The sequence below is a fragment of the Rhinopithecus roxellana genome, chromosome 8 (genome assembly GCF_007565055.1).
Source record: "Rhinopithecus roxellana isolate Shanxi Qingling chromosome 8, ASM756505v1, whole genome shotgun sequence".
Taxonomy (NCBI): Eukaryota; Metazoa; Chordata; class Mammalia; order Primates; family Cercopithecidae; genus Rhinopithecus; species Rhinopithecus roxellana.
In genome coordinates, this window is record NC_044556.1 from 40513758 (window position 1) to 40530516 (window position 16759).

Below are 16759 nucleotides of genomic sequence, written 5' to 3' on the forward strand. Positions count from 1 at the left end.
GAGGCTGGGATTCCTTTGTATTCTTCTTACCATCATGGTCCTGCTTCTCAGCTCTACTCCCACTGGGGTTGGCATCTTCTATACCACCCCTTTCAGAAATTTTTCCACAGCATCTTTACTGATGTATCTGGAAATATGTCATATGAAAAATATAAAAAAGCAACCCAAATGGGTGTGTTTGCTACCTTGAAACCCACATCCTCTAGGACAACTCTAGAAGTACAGCAAGCACTGCAAAAGAAAGAGAGTGGGTGGATCACGAGGTCAAGAGTTCAAGATCAGCCTGGCCAAGATGGTGAAACCCTGTCGCTACTAAAAACACAAAAATTAGCCGAGTGTGGTGGTGGGTGCCTGTAATCCCAACTGCTCAGGAGGCTGAGGCAGAAGAATCACTTGAACCCCGGTGGCAGAGGTTGCAGTGAGCCGAGATCACACCACTGCACTCCAGCCTGGGCGACAGAGTGAGACTCCATCTTAAGAAAGAAAAGAAAAGAAAAGAAAAGAAAAGAAAAGAAAAGAAAAGAAAAGAAAAGAAAAGAGAAAAGAAAAGAAAAGAAAAAGAGGGCCCTGCTATACCCTGCCTCCCTTCCTGGCATCCTTCACCCACACCATGACCAGCATTTACACACACTGAAGGTTTTAAAGGAGACAATGAGGCCAGGGAAAGGCAGAGACAAGACCCAGAGGACAGGGATGCAGGTCAGAGACAGGGCTTCATCCAGATTGGAAAGAATGATGACACCAAGAGGCAGATGGCAATAGTGCTTTAAATAGAAATAAATGTTAAGCTGAACCTGCACTAGATGGCATCAGAGAGCAGCAGTGATAGTGCTGAGATCACGTCTCATTCCATCTCTGTCTGCTCTGTTGGCCCCTATCTGTAGGTAAGCACAAATCTGGGCAATATTATGGTGAGACTCAAATACAGTAATATTTGTGAAAATGATATTCTAAATTGTAAACCACCATGTGAAAATTATTTTTAAATAGTAAAGTACTGTTGGCAAAGGATCATAATATCTTTATTATCATGTACTCAAATGGTTAATGAAGTCAGAAAATTGGCCGGGCGCAGTGGCTCAAGCCTGTAATCCCAGCACTTTGGGAGGCCGAGACGGGTGGATCACGAGGTCAGGAGATCGAGACCATCCTGGCTAACACGGTGAAACCCCATCTCTACTAAAAAATACAAAAAACTAGCTGGGCGTGGTCGTGGGCGCCTGTAGTCCCAGCTGCTTGGGAGGCTGAGGCAGGAGAATGGCGTGAACCCAGGAGGCGGAGCTTGCAGTGAGCCGAGATCCGGCCACTGCACTCCAGCCTGGACGACAGAGCGAGACTCCGTCTCAAAACATAAATAAATAAATAAATAAATAAATAAATAAATAAATAAATAAAGTCAGAAAATTAGAACTTGCCTAGGCTACGGATTGAATCATGTGAGACGCAGGGTCACTTTTTTTTTTTTTCCCCCTCAACAGAAAGAAAAGTGAATAATATTCGAATAGGTAAGCATTGCCAGTATTTGCTATATAGTTTTTTAAAAAAAAGAATCCTACACTCATTGCAACCACGAGATATTTTCTTTCCTCAGTCTCAGGGTTCACTGGCAGAAAAAATAACTGAGAAGAACTGGAGGAAGATAAATTGTGTAAACTAGTTTATGAACCATGGGAAGATGCTGGCTTGGCCTGACTTTTATAACACAGTGTGTAGATTTGAACCCAGTATAGAAAAATAACACAGTGCCTTAATTTTTAGGATTTAATTCTGCTTCAGGCATCTGGAGAGGCATTCAAGGTTCGGTAGTCAGTCTCAGGGGCCACACATACTTCCTCCTGAAGGTCTTCCCCTGCGGCCATATGCACCTCACCTCTGCCCCACCTCCCTCAGCACTCAGGGACTCTCATTTGTAGCCATTTCTTGACTGTTTTTGTTTTTGTTTTTGTTTTTTGAGATGGAGTCTTGCTCTGTCACTAGACTGGAGTGCAGTGTTGCAATCTCGGCTCACTATAACCTCCGCCTCCTAAGTTCAAGCCAATGCCCCTGCCTCAGCCTCCCAAGTGGCTGGAACTACAGGTGCGTACCATCATGCCTGGCTAATTTTTGTATTTTTAGTAGAGATGGGGTTTTGCTATCTTGGCCAGGCTGGTCTTGAACTCCTGACCTCAGGTCTTTCACCAACCTCGACCTCCCAAAACCATTTGTTATTTTAAAATCACTTTCCTGAAAAAAAGTACATTAATTGTAGACAATTTTTAATGAAGGGAAAATATCTTGTTAAAGAAAAAGATTATTCAGTGACACTTGTCAAAGCATGGTAAGGCAGACTTTATTCAGAACCATTGTGATAGGTATAGGGACCATGACAATGGGATTTTGCAGTGGGGCAGAAAGAGAAATTGGGCTCAACTCTCAATACAGCCTGGGAAGTGGGAATTTATAACTGAGGTGCAGGGTGGGGGTCAGGAGATGGGAAATTATTAAGAGAAAACACCAGGGGTAAAGGGGATTCGTGCTAAAACCTTACAAGATTCTTGCCAAAGACAGGCTGAGGTAATCAGATATCACTTGATGGATGGTGAAGGATGAGGAACCTGATCAGACATCAAGGGTGATCAGGTATCAAGAGTAAGGGGCTTAGGCTGGGCAAGGTGGCTCACTCCTGCAATCCCAGTACTTTGGGAGGCCAAGGCGGGAGGAACACTTGAACCCAGGAGTTGGAGACCAGTCTGGGCAACATGGTGAAACTCCGTCACTACAAAAAATACAAAAATTAGCCAGGTGTGGTGGGCCATGCCTGTGGCTCCAGCTACTTGGGAGGCTGAAGTGGGAGGATTGCTTGAGTCCAGGAGGTCAAGGCTGCAGGGAGCCATGATCATGCCACTGCACTCCAGCCTGAGCAACAGAGAAAAACCCTGTCAAAAAAAAAAAGAGTGGAGGGCTTCATGCTAAATTGACTTCACAGGATTCTTTCCTTTTTTTTTTTTTTTTTGAGACAGAGTCTCACTCTGTCACCCAAGCTGAAGCACAGTGGCACAACCACAGCTCACTGTAGCCTTGACCTCTCAGACTCCCACCTCAGCCTCCCAAGCAGCTGGCACTATGGGCATGGGCCACCACGTTCAGTTAATTTTTTAATTTTAATTTTTAATTTTTTTTTTTTTTTTTGACATGGAGTTTTGCTTTTTTGTCCAGGCTGGAGTGAAGTGGCATAGTCTTGGCTCACTGCAACCTCCGCCTCCTGGGTTCAAGCGATTATCCTGCCTCAGCCTCCTGAGTAGCTGGGATTATAGGCGCCTGCCACTATGCTGGCTAAGATGGGGTTTCGCCATGTTAGCCAGGCTGGTGTCGAACTCCTGACCTCAGGTGATCCACCCACCTTGGCCTCCCAAAGTGTTAGGATTACAGGCATGAGCCACCACGCCCAGCCTGATTTTTATTCTTAGTAGAGACAATGTCTCACTATGTTGCCCAGGCTAGTCTCAAACTCCTGAGCTCAAGTGATCCTCCTGCCTTGACCTCCCAAAGTGCTGGGATTATAGGCATGAGCCACCATGCCCGGTCAACACCATTTGTTGAAAAGACTATTCTTTCTCCATTGAACTGTTTTGGCACTCTTGTTCAAAATCAATTGCCCATAAACGTATGGGTTTATTTCTGGATTCTCAATTCCACTACATTACATTGATATATATGTCTATCTTCTTTGAAAACCACACAGTCTGTAGCTTTGTAGTATGTTTTGAAATCAGGAAGTGTGAGTCCTACAACTTTCTTCCTGTTAAAGATTTCAATGGCTATTCTGGCCCTTTGCTTTTTTTTTTTTTTTTTTTTTTTTTTTTGAGACCAAGTCTCGCTCTGTAGCCCAGGCTAGAGCTAGAGTGCAGTGGCATGATCTTGGCTCACTGCAACCTCGGCCTCTTGGGTTCAAGTGATTCTCCGGCCTCAGCCTCCAGAGGAGCTGGGATTACAGGCATGCACCACTGCACCCAACTAATTTTTTGTAATTTTTTTTTTTTTTTTTTTTTTTTAGTAGAGACAGGGTTTCACCATGTTGGCCAGGCTGGTCTTGAACTCCCGACCTCAGGTAATCTCACCATGTCGGCCTTGAAAAGTGCTAGGATTACAGGCGTGAGCCACCACGCCCAGCCTGCATTTCTATTCTTTTCTTTTCTCTCTCTCTGGCTTTTTGTTTTTGTTTTTGTTTTCGTTTTTGTTTTTCTTTTTCAGAGTCTCATCCTTCGCCTAGGCTGGAGTACAGTGGTATGGTTCAGCGATCCTCATGTCTCAGCCTCCCAAATAGCTGGGATTACAGACTTGTGCCACCACACCCAGTTAATTTTTGTAGTTTTAGTAGAGACGGGGTTTCACCATATTGGCCTGGCTGGTCTCGAACTCCTGACCTCAAATGATACTCCCGCCTCAGCCTCCCAAAGTGCTGGGATTACAGGTCTGAGCCACCGCTCCCAGCCGGTCCTTTGCATTTCTATATGAATTCTAGGATGGGCTTGTTGATTTATGAAAAAAAAAAAAAAGCCAGCTGGGATTTTTTATAGAGATTGTGTTGAATTTATAGATCAATTTGGAGAGTATTGTCATCTTAACAATATTGTCTTCTATTCTATGAATACAGGATATCTTTCCATTTATTTAGCTCTTCTTAGTTTCTTTCAATGTGGTTTTAAAGCTTCAATGTATAATGCTTGCACTTCTTTTGTTAAATTTATTCCTAAGTATTTTATTACTTTTGATCCTATTGCCTATGAATTTTTAACATAGATAGGTTCTTACTGTAGGTAACATTTTGTATCTTCTTTTTTCTTTTCTTTTTTTTTTTTTTTTTTTTTTTTTTTTGAGACGGAGTCTGGCTCTGTCGCCCAGGCTGGAGTGTCACTGCAAGCTCCGCCTCCCAGGTTTACGCCATTCTCCTGCCTCCGCCTCCCAAGTAGCTGGGACTACAGGCGCCCGCCTCGTCGCCCGGCTAGTTTTTTGTATTCTTTAGTAGAGACGGGGTTTCCCCGTATTAGCCAGGATGGTCTCGATCTCCTGACCTTGTGATCCGCCCCTCTCGGCCTCCCAAAGTGCTGGGCTTACAGGCTTCAGCCACCGCGCCCGGCCTTGTATCTTCTTTTTTCATTTCAATTATATCACAGACATGTACCCAAGCTATTAAGAATTCTGAGGCCGGGCGCGGTGGCTCAAGCCTGTAATCCCAGCACTTTGGGAGGCCGAGATGGGCGAATCACGAGGTCAGGAGTTCGAGACCATCCTGGCTAACACGGTGAAACCCCGTCTCTACTAAAAAATACAAAAAGCTAGCTGGGTGAGGTGGCTGGCGCCTGTAGTCCCAGCTACTTGGGAGGCTGAGGCAGGAGAATGGCGTAAACCCGGGAGGCGGAGCTTGCAGTGAGCTGAGATCCGGCCACTGCACTCCAGGCCGGGCGACAGAGCGAGACTCCGTCTCAAAAAAAAAAAAAAAAAAAAAAAAAAAAAGAATTCTTCGGCTGGGCACGGTGGCTCCGCCTTTAATCCCAGTACTTTGGGAGGCCAAAGCAGGCAGATCACGAAGTCAAGAAATCGAGACCATCCTGGCCAACATGGTGAAACCCCATTTCTACTAAAAACACAAAAATTAGCTGGGCGTGGTGGCGTGCACTTGTAATCCCAGCTACTCAGGTGGCTGAGGCAGAATTGCTTGAACCCAGGAGCTGGAGGTTGCAGTGAACCAAGATCATGCCACTGCACTCCAGCCTGGCGACAGAGAGAGACTATGTCTAAAAAAAAAAAAAAAGGAAGAAAAAGAATTCTTCAACATCATTGTTGAAGACTACACATTAGTCCATTGTATGTTTACACTGTAATTTATTTAGCCTTTCTCCTGTTGTGAGATATTTTGATTCTTTCCAATTTTTCCATTTTATAAATAACACTGTAATAAATATTTCTATGCATCTTGTTATCTGATTTCAAGCCATTTCAAGTATTCATGTATTCTTTTTCTCTCATAATGGCCTTTATTTCTACCCTTGTGAGGAGGTATGAGACCCCATTAAACTGTGAACTCCTTGAGACCCATTTCTCTTGCGATCCCTCATGGCCCCCAGGGACAGGCTGCAGCCTCAATGACTTCTTCAAGAAGTTCCCAGGGGTCTTAGACTGGGTCAGATGGTTCTTATCTCATTCCCATAACACTGTGTCCTGACCTTGCCACAACTCTCATTACTCAATGATATAAATGCCTGATAATTAGTTTAAACCCCCACAAGATCATGAGGCCTGACAGGACAAGAGATGGACCTTTTTATACCTCTAGCCCTTAGTATATAGGAGACCTTTAATAAATATTTATTGGGCCGGGCGCGGTGGCTCAAGCCTGTAATCCCAGCACTTTGGGAGGCCGAGACGGGCGGATCACGAGGTCAGGAGATCGAGACCATCCTGGCTGACACGGTGAAACCCCGTCTCTACTAAAAACTATCTACTAAAAACTACAAAAAAAAAAAAAACTAGCCGGGCGAGGTGGTGGCGCCTGTGGTCCCAGCTACTCGGGAGGCTGAGGCAGGAGAATGGCATGAACCCGGGAGGCGGAGCTTGCAGTGAGCTGGGATCCGGCCACTGCACTCCAGCCTGGGTGACAGAGCCAGACTCCGTCTCAAAAAATAAATAAATAAATAAATAAATAAATATTTATTGAATGAGTGAGTCAGACAGAACAGTGAGCTCAAAGACTTAGACCAGACTAGGAATCTTGATTCAAAGATTTATGGTCACTAAGATTTGAGAGTGGCTGGCAAAGTGTGTCACGCAAAAACTCTAGGTTGGAAAGGGTCCTTGAGGGTGACCTCATTAAGAATTTTAAAACATATATTTCATATATATAAGTATATATTTCATGTATATGTTTCATATATACATACATATACACGTATATGAAATATTCTACATAATAAACAATTTTGTATGTAATACACACCCACATATATTTTAGATAGAAGGGGTAGAAGAAATGGAGAGGTGGGGTGTGGGGGGTGGAAACTGAAGCCCTGTCTGTGGAATTTTCTCAGTGGCTGCAGGATGCTACAACGAAACTCAAGTTTGCCCTGGCATAGTGGCATGCACCTGTACTCCCAGCAACTGAGGAGGCTGAGGCAGGAGGATCATTTGAGCCCAGGAGTCCAAGGCCAGCCTGGGAAACACAGGGAAACCCCATCTAAAAAAAAAAAAAAATTGTTCAGGCCAGGCGCGGTGGCTCAAGTCTGTAATCCCAGCACTTTGGGAGGCCGAGATGGGCGGATCACAAGGTCAGGAGATCGAGACCATCCTGGCGAACACGGTGAAACCCCGTCTCTACTAAAAAATACAAAAAAAAAAATCTAGCCGGGCGAGGTGGTGGGCGCCTGTAGTCCCAGCTACTTGGGAGGCTGAGGCAGGAGAATGGCGTGAACCCGGGAGGCGGAGCTTGCAGTGAGCTGAGATCCAGTCACTGCACTCCAGCCTGGGCGACAGAGCGAGACTCCATCTCAAAAAAAAAAAAAAAAAAAAATTGTTCAAGGTCACATAATGAGTGGCAGAATGGGAAAAGGAGTCAGATCTGACTCTCCTTCACAAAATGTTCCTCTGTTGAATCCACCTCGAAGGAATGCCTTTGAAGCATCCCACATTCCTTCTGCAAGAGTCTAAAATTCCAGTAATTAAGATCATCGTTTAAAGTATTATCCCCATGTAGCATGCTTTGAAAGTAAAATTAATTTTATGGAAAAAATTATGGGGATGAATGGGTATGAGATACAGAACAATTATGACAAGGCTTTCCTGTGAAACGGCGATTTTTCTGTTTGGCAGTTTCTAGGGGGCGCTAAGTGAACGGAAATACCGATATGGGGAGGCAGAAAGGGATGCTTTTCTCGGGTTTTAGTTCTTGGGCGGCTCAGTGAGGCAAAGGAACAGCTTGCAGGGGTAGGGGCATGTGCAGTCCCTCTTGCTGACTTGTTTGCAGTATCTTCTTTCCCTCCTCTGCTCAATAGATCCTCATACCCATAAGGCAAGTCCAAACTCCTCAGCCTGGCATGCATTCTGGGATCCTGCATCTTTTTTTTTTTTTTCTGGCTCACTGCAACCTCCGCCCTCCCCACCCCCCACCGCTGGCTGAAGGGATCCTCCCACCTCAGCCTCTGGGACCCACAGGTGTGCACCACCATGCTCGGCTTTTTTTTTTTTTTTTTTTTTTTTTTTTTGGTATTTTTAGTACAGTCGGTGCCTCGCCATGTTGCCCAGGCTGGTCTCGAACTTCTGGGCTCAAGCCTATCTGTCTGTCTTGGCCTCCTAAAGTGCTGGGATTACAGGCATGAGCCACCGCGTCTCACCCATCCTGTATCTTTCTCCAAGTTCCACTGGCCATGTCCTCCATCCGATCCCACCCAAAGTCCCAACTTTCCCAGGGTAGACTAGGTGTTCCCCGAAATCAAGACCTGTGTCTTAAGCATCCTTGTATCCCCCAGTACCAAAGGGACAAGTTCTGGCACACAGTGGTGAGTCAAAAAGTGTTTGATGAGGCCGGTCATGGTGGCTTACCCCTGTAATCCCAACACTTTGGGAAACCGAGGCATGCGTATCACTTGAGGCCAGAAGTTGGAGACCAGCCTGGACAACATGGCAAGGCCCCTTCTCTACAAAACATACAAAAATTAGCCAGGCGTGGTTGTGCATGTCTGTGGTCCCAGCTACTCACGAGGCTGAGATGGGAGGATCACTTGAGTCCAGGAGGCGGAGGTTGCAGTGAGCCGAGATCGCACCACTGCACTCAAGTCTGGGCGACAGAGTGAGACCCTGTCTCAGAAAAAATAAAAAATAAAAAATAAATATAATAATAATAAATAAAGTGCTTGATGAACATACTGAGATGTCTAGTCTCTAGGCTTTTATAAATAACTGTTCCTGTGAAGGCTGAGTATTCATGAGTATTCAACCCTGCAAAATCAGGACACAGCTATCACCCATTCTGCCTCCACGAATTTATTAGGCTACTCTCAATGCTTCCCTAGAGTTTTTCTTCCTCGTATTTGTGCCCGGGACTAGCTCAGTGTAGGACACATAGCGTTCTTGGCATCCTGAGAGGGCCAGTTAGTACTGAAGTCCCTCGGCTGCTCAAGGATTGCAGGGATGAGGCGAGTGGAACAGCCTCGGAACCTCCGAAAATGGGCACACTTCAGGTCCCAGTTTCTATGGCAACCATACCGGCAAATTGGCCTCCGCAGTGGTTTCCCCTGGGAGGACCGTGATTTTTGGTTCCAGCGGACGTCTCTATGGTTTCGACAGCCTAGAAGGAACAAAACGGCATTTCCGGGAAGATGGCGGCGCACAAGTCAGGTTTGGCACATGTTTCCAAGGAGAGGACCCCTCATTGACGGTAAGGGGCTCCCTTCCCCCTAACGGTGGTAGTCGGAGCCCGAGCTTAGTAGCAAAAGTGAGAGGAGCGGAGTATTTTTACCCAAGTGGCACTGCGGTAGGAGGGCTGGAATTTAGACCTCAAGAGGAAGGAAGCCTAGGGAAAGGGCAGCCGGCTCTTGAGGACAGCTCTAAGACTAGTTAGTGCACCTGGGGCCACGTCTGAAAACGCAGATTGACTGTAGAGGGGACAGTGCCCAAAGTGTGATCATAGGTTTCAGAAAGACTGGGGTTCACAGTTTCTGTCCAGTTATCCATTGAAAATCCTGTAAAGCCATTCCTAACTATGCCATTCAGTTCAACAAATAAGGACTGAATGCCTTCTAGAATTCTGGCGCCGCGTTACGTGCTCAGGAGTTGCGGAATAAAGCCGATCTCTTAACTTCCAGGCCATGTAGTTTTCAATTACTGCGACAAGGTTTAGGCTGTGGTCTTACGGGAGAAAGCACAAAGAGCTATAAGAGACTGACGACTGTAGTGATGAAGAACATCAGTCCTTGGTCGGGCGCCTTGGCTCACACCTGTAATCCCAGCACTTTGGGAGGTCGAGGCGAGTGGTCAGGAGTTCGAGACCAGCCTGGCCAGTATGGTGAAACCCCACCTCTACTAAAAATACAAAAATTAGCCGGGCGTGGTGGCATGAGCCTTGTAGTCCCAGCTACTCGGGAGGCTGAGGCAGGAGAATCGCTTGACGCTGGGAGGCGGAGGTTGCAGTGAGCCAAGATTGTACCATTGCACTCCAGCCTGGGCAACAAGAGCGAAACTCTGTCTCAAAAAAAAAAAAAAAAAAGAGGACCACTTTGGAGTCAGGCGACTCGGGCTCATTCCAGCTCCATCATTTGCCATGCAACCTTAGGCAAGAAACCCAGGCCTTGTTTTCCTCTTTTGCAAAATAAGAATAACATCTATCTCACAGGACTATCAAGATTAAATGAGTTAAGCCCAGACAGTGGCTCATGCCTGTAATCCCAGCATTTTGGAAAGCAGAGGTGGGCAGATCGCATGAGCCCAAGAATTAGAGACCAGCCTGGGAAACATGGCAAAACCCTGTCTGTACAAAAAAAAAAATACAAAAATTAGCCAGGCGTGGTGCCATGTGCTTGTGGTCCCAGCTACTCGAGAGGCTGAGGTGGGAGGATTGCTTGAGCCTGGGAGTTTGAGGCTGCAATGAGCCATGATCGTGCCACTGCACTCCACTCCATCCAGCCTGGGTGACAGAGCAACCCTGTCTCAAAAAAAAAAAAAAAAAAAAGATTGAGTTAATATTGACAGTATGTCAATATGTGTAATCCACCTGTTATGTATTAAGTGCTCAGTAAGAGTGCCCTTCCTAAGCTGGACAATTTCAAAAGGAGAACTCCAGCCAGACTGAAATACTGCAGTGGTGTGTGAGAAGTGTGTAGCCCCCACACCAAGAGGACAGTGTAAATGCTGAAGCATAAGTACAGGATCTGGTCTCTACCAAGTACCATTATCTTATGACTCAGGTTAATAAGCACCTCATTAGCTTTATTTTTACAAGGTAATGTATTTTGAGAGATACTATGTAGTGGTAAAGAGTATAGATTCTGCAGACAAGCTGCCTGGGCTTGAATTCTACATGTTAACCTGTGTGACCTTGCAGTTCCTTAACCTCTTTAGGCCTTACTTTACTCATTTGTAAAATAGGCTAATATTTCCCTGAATGGGCTGGGAAGATTAAATGAAATAATCTTTGTAAAGTCTCAGCACATCCTGGCATGTGGTGAGCACACCATAAATTTAGGTATCAGAATTGACACCATTCATCCTTGACTTCTCTACATGCTGGTCTTTCTGTAGCCAGATAGGGAGCTCCCCAAAGACCAGGCCACCTCCTTCCTCTCTCTCTCCCCAGGGCTCAGGAAAGAGAATTCTTTTTTCTTTCTTTTGTTTATTTTTTTCTAGAGACAGTTTCACTATGTTGCCCACACTGGTCTGGAACTCCTGGGCTCAAGTGATCCTCCTACCTTGGCCTTCCAAAGTGCTGGGATTACAAATGTGAACCACTGCACCTGGCTGCTTTATTCTTTTTATAAGAGGGGGTTCTTGCTATACTGCCCAGGCTGGACTCAAGAAATCCTGCCTCAGCCTCCCATGTAGCTGGGACTACAGGTGTGTGTGACTGCACCCAACTAGCAGAGAATTCTTAACAAGCAGGTGGGATGGAACTGATGGCTGTTTGGGCACTTTCTCCTTTCTTCTTAAAAGGATGTTATCACCCTTCTTCTCTGGTGAGAGTCGGAGGATAGAGACCTTTTTCTCACCATGAATGTCACCCCAGAGGTCAAGAGTCGTGGGATGAAGTTTGCTGAGGAGCAGTTGTTAAAGCATGGATGGACTCAAGGTGATCCCCATGGGGTCTCACATCCCCCAACTCCCTGCCTACCTTCTGCCCAGGGGAAAGGCATCATCCTGGATTACCGCCCTCCTTTATTTAAAGGAGGAAAAGCTAGTTTAAAGGGAAATTTGCAGAAGAAAATTTCTGACTTTCCCAGAAAAGGGAAGAAAGGAAGAAATTTGACTGTGGATAATGAAGAAGTTGTGGTTGTGAGGACTAGGGGAGAGAAGAAGAGACATGGCCTCTCTTCCAAAAGAATTATGAAGGAAGAGCTAGTTCAGGCTCACACAAAGGCAGGGGACTATATGGAGTGGTACTAGAAAGAAAGGAGCTGGGAGGTCTTCTGAGAGGTACAGAGTATACCCCAATGTCAGGTGTGTGAAATGGCAAGAGGCCTGTGGGGGGCGTGCCTTGTGAGGTCTCACAGCAGGCAGGAGAATAAGCCAAGTTGCTCACTGTCCTCTGCAGGCAAAGGCCTCGGCCGGAAGGAGAATGGTATCACCCAGGCTCTCAGGGTGACACTGAAGCAAGACACTCATGGGGTAAGACTGGGTGGACTGAGGAAGGTTAGCATGCATGGGAGAAGGGACCCTTGAGGGCATGTGAGGCAGGCACTCAGAGTTCATACTTATTCCCCTGGCAGGTGGGACATGACCCTGCCAAGGAGTTCACAAACCACTGGTGGAATGAGCTCTTCAACAAGACTGCGGCCAACTTGGTAGTGGAAACTGGGCAGGTATGAGCTCTTGATAGATGGGCACATGAAACAGAGGGCCTGGGACCTGTGGGGTAGGCAGTCATGGTATGTCACCCATTCACTGATACTGATAATTCTCTACAGGATGGAGTACAGATAAGGAGCCTTTCTAAGGAGACCACCCGTTATAATCATCCCAAGCCCAACTTGCTATATCAGAAGTTTGTGAAGGTATTAGAGACTGAGTAACAGCGTCCATCCTTTTTCTCTTCCCTGGTCTCCCTGGGGCCTGAACAGTTGCCTTGTATGCCTTATCAATTCTCAGGACTTTCCTAACATAGTGGGATCCTGTGACCACCCTTGCTGTTGCTTACTTAGACTGCCCAGACCCTCAGCAGGAATTGAGATCTTCAGGTTCCATGGATCCTGCCATCTGTTAAGGGAGCAGCAATAGGGAGTGAGAGGTAGGGTACAGTCTCTTTAAGTCAGGAGCTGCCAAATTTTGGGGGGGCCAGGGGACATCTAATTCAAAGGACTTAGAAGCCAGAGGAGGCCGGGCACGGTGGCTCACGCCTGTAATCCCAGCACTTTGGGAGGCCAAGGCAGGTGGATCACGAGGTCAGGAGATCGAGACCATCCTGGCTAGCACGGTGAAACCCCGTCTCTACTAAAAAATACAGAAAAATTGGCTGGATGTGGTGGCAGGTACCTGTAGTCCCAGCTACGCGGGAGGCTGAGGCAGGAGAATGATGTGAACCCGGGAGGCGGAAGTTGCAGTGAGCCGAGATTGCGCCACTGCACTCCAGCCTGGGTGACAGAGCGAGACTCCGTCTCAAAAAAAAAAAAAAGAGAAGCTAGAGGAGACCTGAGAGATTATCTGGACCATCCCTGCTTTGCAGATGTGGCTAAAAGAGTGAAAAGTGGTTTGCTGAAGAGCCCACGGCTGGCTAGTAATGGCAATGGCAAACAGGACTGGAACCCAAGTCTTCAGGCCTCCACTTTCTACTGTGCCAATATAAGGAATGTAATGTAATTACAATGACATGTAATGGTCATTATGTGCTAAGGGCTATACATGTTACCTAGCAAATCTTTCCCATTTCTCTACATCTCTGTTACCATCTACTACCCTACTTTCAGGCCATCATCATCTCTTGCCTAATTTCTTTCTCCAGCAGCCTCCTAAGGACACCTCTAGTCTCACTCCCCACCCCAACTTTTGTGGAGGATGTTCTAAAACATAAATGTCATAAATGTCACTCTGGATGTTTTAGAACATCCAGAGTGTTCTAAAACATAAATGTCATCATGTCACTGGGTCTTCTTTGACCTAGGATGACACAATCCAGATTTATTGGACTGGCTTATATGGCCCTGCATGCCTGTTCCTGCCATCTGCAGCCTCATCTCTTTTCACTTTTCTCCAGGACCACTACACTTTAGCCTAACCATCAGCCTAACAGATTCCAATCTGTTTTTCTTTGAAGGCACTACATTCTTCCATCTTCAGGTTATTGCACATGTTGCTCCCTCTGCTTGGGACATTCTTCTCCCTTTCCCCCTTCATCTGCTGAGTTTTTCTTATCTTCCAGAGCTCAGCTTATACATCAGTTACTTTTAGAAGTCATACCTGTTCATAGTACCTTCATTTAATCAGACTGAGAGTCTACTATGGGCCACAGAGTTGGGGATTCCGAGCGGAATAAGAATGAGTACTATGGTTGGGGTGGAGCGGGGCATCTTTGTATTTTTTTTTTTAGTAGAGATGGGGTTTCACCGTGTTAGCCAGGATGGTCTCGATCTCCTGACCTTGTGATCCGCCCGTCTTGGCCTCCCAAAGTGCTGGGATTACAGGCTTGAGCCACCGCGCCCGGCCAGAGCGGGGCATCTTTACTGCCAGTCACTGGCACTTGTCCACTGTGAAGACCTGATGAACTAGAGCATTTCCTCTTCTTCTGCTCACCAGCCAGCTGTAGGCCAGAGAGGGCAAAACTGCTGCACATCCCAGCAGCAGCAGCCCAACTCCTATCCAAGTTCAAGTATGCAGGGTGGCATGCCTCCCTGTGGCTCCTCAAGGAGCAATGGTGGGGGCTGGCAAACTCCTGCCGGGAGCTATGAATCCTTAGGGGGCTTCCACAAGGGAATAGGGATGGTGGTGGTGTTGAGAAGGCCTTGTCCACCCCCGTGACCCCTCCTAGATGGCCACGTTGACTTCAAGTGGAGAGAAGCCACACAAAGACTTGGAGAGCTGCAGTGATGATGACAACCAGGGGCCCAAGTCCCCAAAGATGTGAGACTTCATTTTAGCTCTTGGGGAATGTGGGAGGAGATGTCCTTAGATGGTAAGAGAAAGGGCTAAGTCTAATGCTTGACTGGGGGCTTCTTGGTGGTGGGTGGAACTGTGTTGTACTAATCTTTGTATCCCTAGTACCTCAAAAAGTGCCAGGTCCTGAACAAGAACTCAGTGTTGAAGGAATGTTTTAGAAGGAGGAGAGGTCAAGCCTTTCTACCGGGTCTGTTTGTAACTGCTGATCTCCCCTAACAGTCTGACTGATGAGATGCTGCTCCAAGCCTGTGAAGGGCGAACAGCACACAAGTAAGTAGTAGTCAGCTCCTTGAGCTCCCTTCTTTTCTCCCCACCTTTGAGCATGGCCTGTGCCACCTCTTGGTTCTTTTTACCCCAGGGAAATGATTCCTATTACCTACCCATCTATTGCCTGAAGATAGGCAGCTCCCCACTCCTTCTACCCTCCATCAACTTTCCCTGCAGGCTTAAGGACTAGGCCCATTTTCCCTGATACCTTTGCTCTGACTTGGACCCTGTCTGTTTCAGGGCTGCCCGTCTTGGGATCACGATGAAGGCCAAGCTTGCTCGCCTAGAGGCCCAGGAGCAGGCCTTCCTGGCTCGTCTCAAAGGCCAGGACCCTGGGGCCCCTCAACCGCAGTCAGAGAGCAAGCCCCCCCAAAAAAAGAAAAAGAAAAGGAAGCAGAAAGAGGAGGAAGAAGCTACAGCATCTGAAAGGAATGATGCAGATGAAAAGCACCCCAAACACGCTGAGCAGAACATCAGAAAAAGCAAGAAGAAGAAAAGGCGACATCAAGAAGGAAAGGTCTCAGATGAAACAGAGGGTACAACTAAAGGGAATGAGGAGGAGGATGCCACAGGAACAAGTGGGCTTGGGGAATTGAATAGCAGAGAGCAAGCCAATCAGTCCCTCAGGAAAGTGAAGAAAAAGAAGAGGTGGCACCGTGAAGAGAAGATGGGGGTCTTGGAGGAAGGAGGAAAAGGCAAGGAGGCTGCAGGCAGTGTCAGGACAGAGGAGGTAGACAGCAGAGCGTACGCTGACCCATGCAGCCGAAGAAAAAAGAGGCAGCAACAGGAGGAGGACTTGAACCTAGAAGATGGAGATGAGGAAACTGTTTTAGGTAGTGGAACCAGGGAAGCAGAGAGCAGAGCATGCAGTGATCGGAGAAGCAAGAAGAAAAGACAGCAGCATCAAGAGGAGGAGGACATCTTGGATGTAAAGGATGAGGAGGATGGTGGGGCTAGAGAAGCAGAGAGCGGAGCACACACTGGCTCAAGCAGCAGAGGTAAGAGGAAGAGGCAGCAGCGTGCCAAGAAGGAAAGAGCTGAAATCAGCATCAGCCAGAAAGCCAAAAAGAAGAAACAGAAGAAGCGAGACTAAAGGTCTGGTCAAGGTGGGGCTCGATTGATTTTCAGGAGCTGAAGCCTCGAAGACCAGGGATGATGCAGGTCTGCAGGTCTTCTGCACCCCCACTCAATGAGGAGTCCCTCCCAGAAAGGAAACTGATCTCTGGGATGTCAGCTGCTGAGAGGAGCAAGCGGTAGTACCATCCCTTAGTTGAGGGAGTCAGCATAGTCCCCTCTGCAGCTTCTAACCCAGGATCATCAACTCAGGTGCCTAGAGAAGCCAGGCAGCTAAAGGATAAGGAATGCTGGGGGCTGTGGGAATAGGAATGCAGATACCCTTTGAAGGAGCATTCCTGCTAAAATTAAAAGAAGCTGAAAATGTAGACCTATGTGAAGTGCTCTGATTTTTAAATATTGTGAAGGTTAAGAAAAACACAAATTTAGGTCTATGGGCTAGATTTAGCCCACAGTTGCCAGTTCCTAGCACTACCAAATGAATAATAATCAGCAGCTTGGGCTCCTAGCCTAGAGATAACTGGCTAGGACTGACTGGCTCTCTGTTCCCAGCCTGGGAAGGTCCTGAATACAAATTAGAAGATACTTCTTG

The 16759-nt window shown here is 46.9% G+C and overlaps 1 protein-coding gene across 1 annotated transcript; it reads left to right on the forward strand.

Moving 5' to 3' along the window:
- The first annotated feature begins 9304 nt into the window (after positions 1–9304).
- On the forward strand, positions 9305–16687 carry GPATCH4 (G-patch domain containing 4). Its single transcript, XM_010356412.1, has 8 exons — positions 9305–9406; positions 11674–11809; positions 12272–12345; positions 12447–12539; positions 12645–12731; positions 14699–14790; positions 15046–15096; positions 15334–16687. The coding sequence occupies exons 2-8, from the start codon at positions 11731–11733 to the stop codon at positions 16184–16186; spliced, it is 1329 nt and encodes a 442-aa protein (XP_010354714.1). The 5' UTR covers positions 9305–9406; positions 11674–11730; the 3' UTR covers positions 16187–16687.
- The last annotated feature ends 72 nt before the right edge of the window (positions 16688–16759 follow it).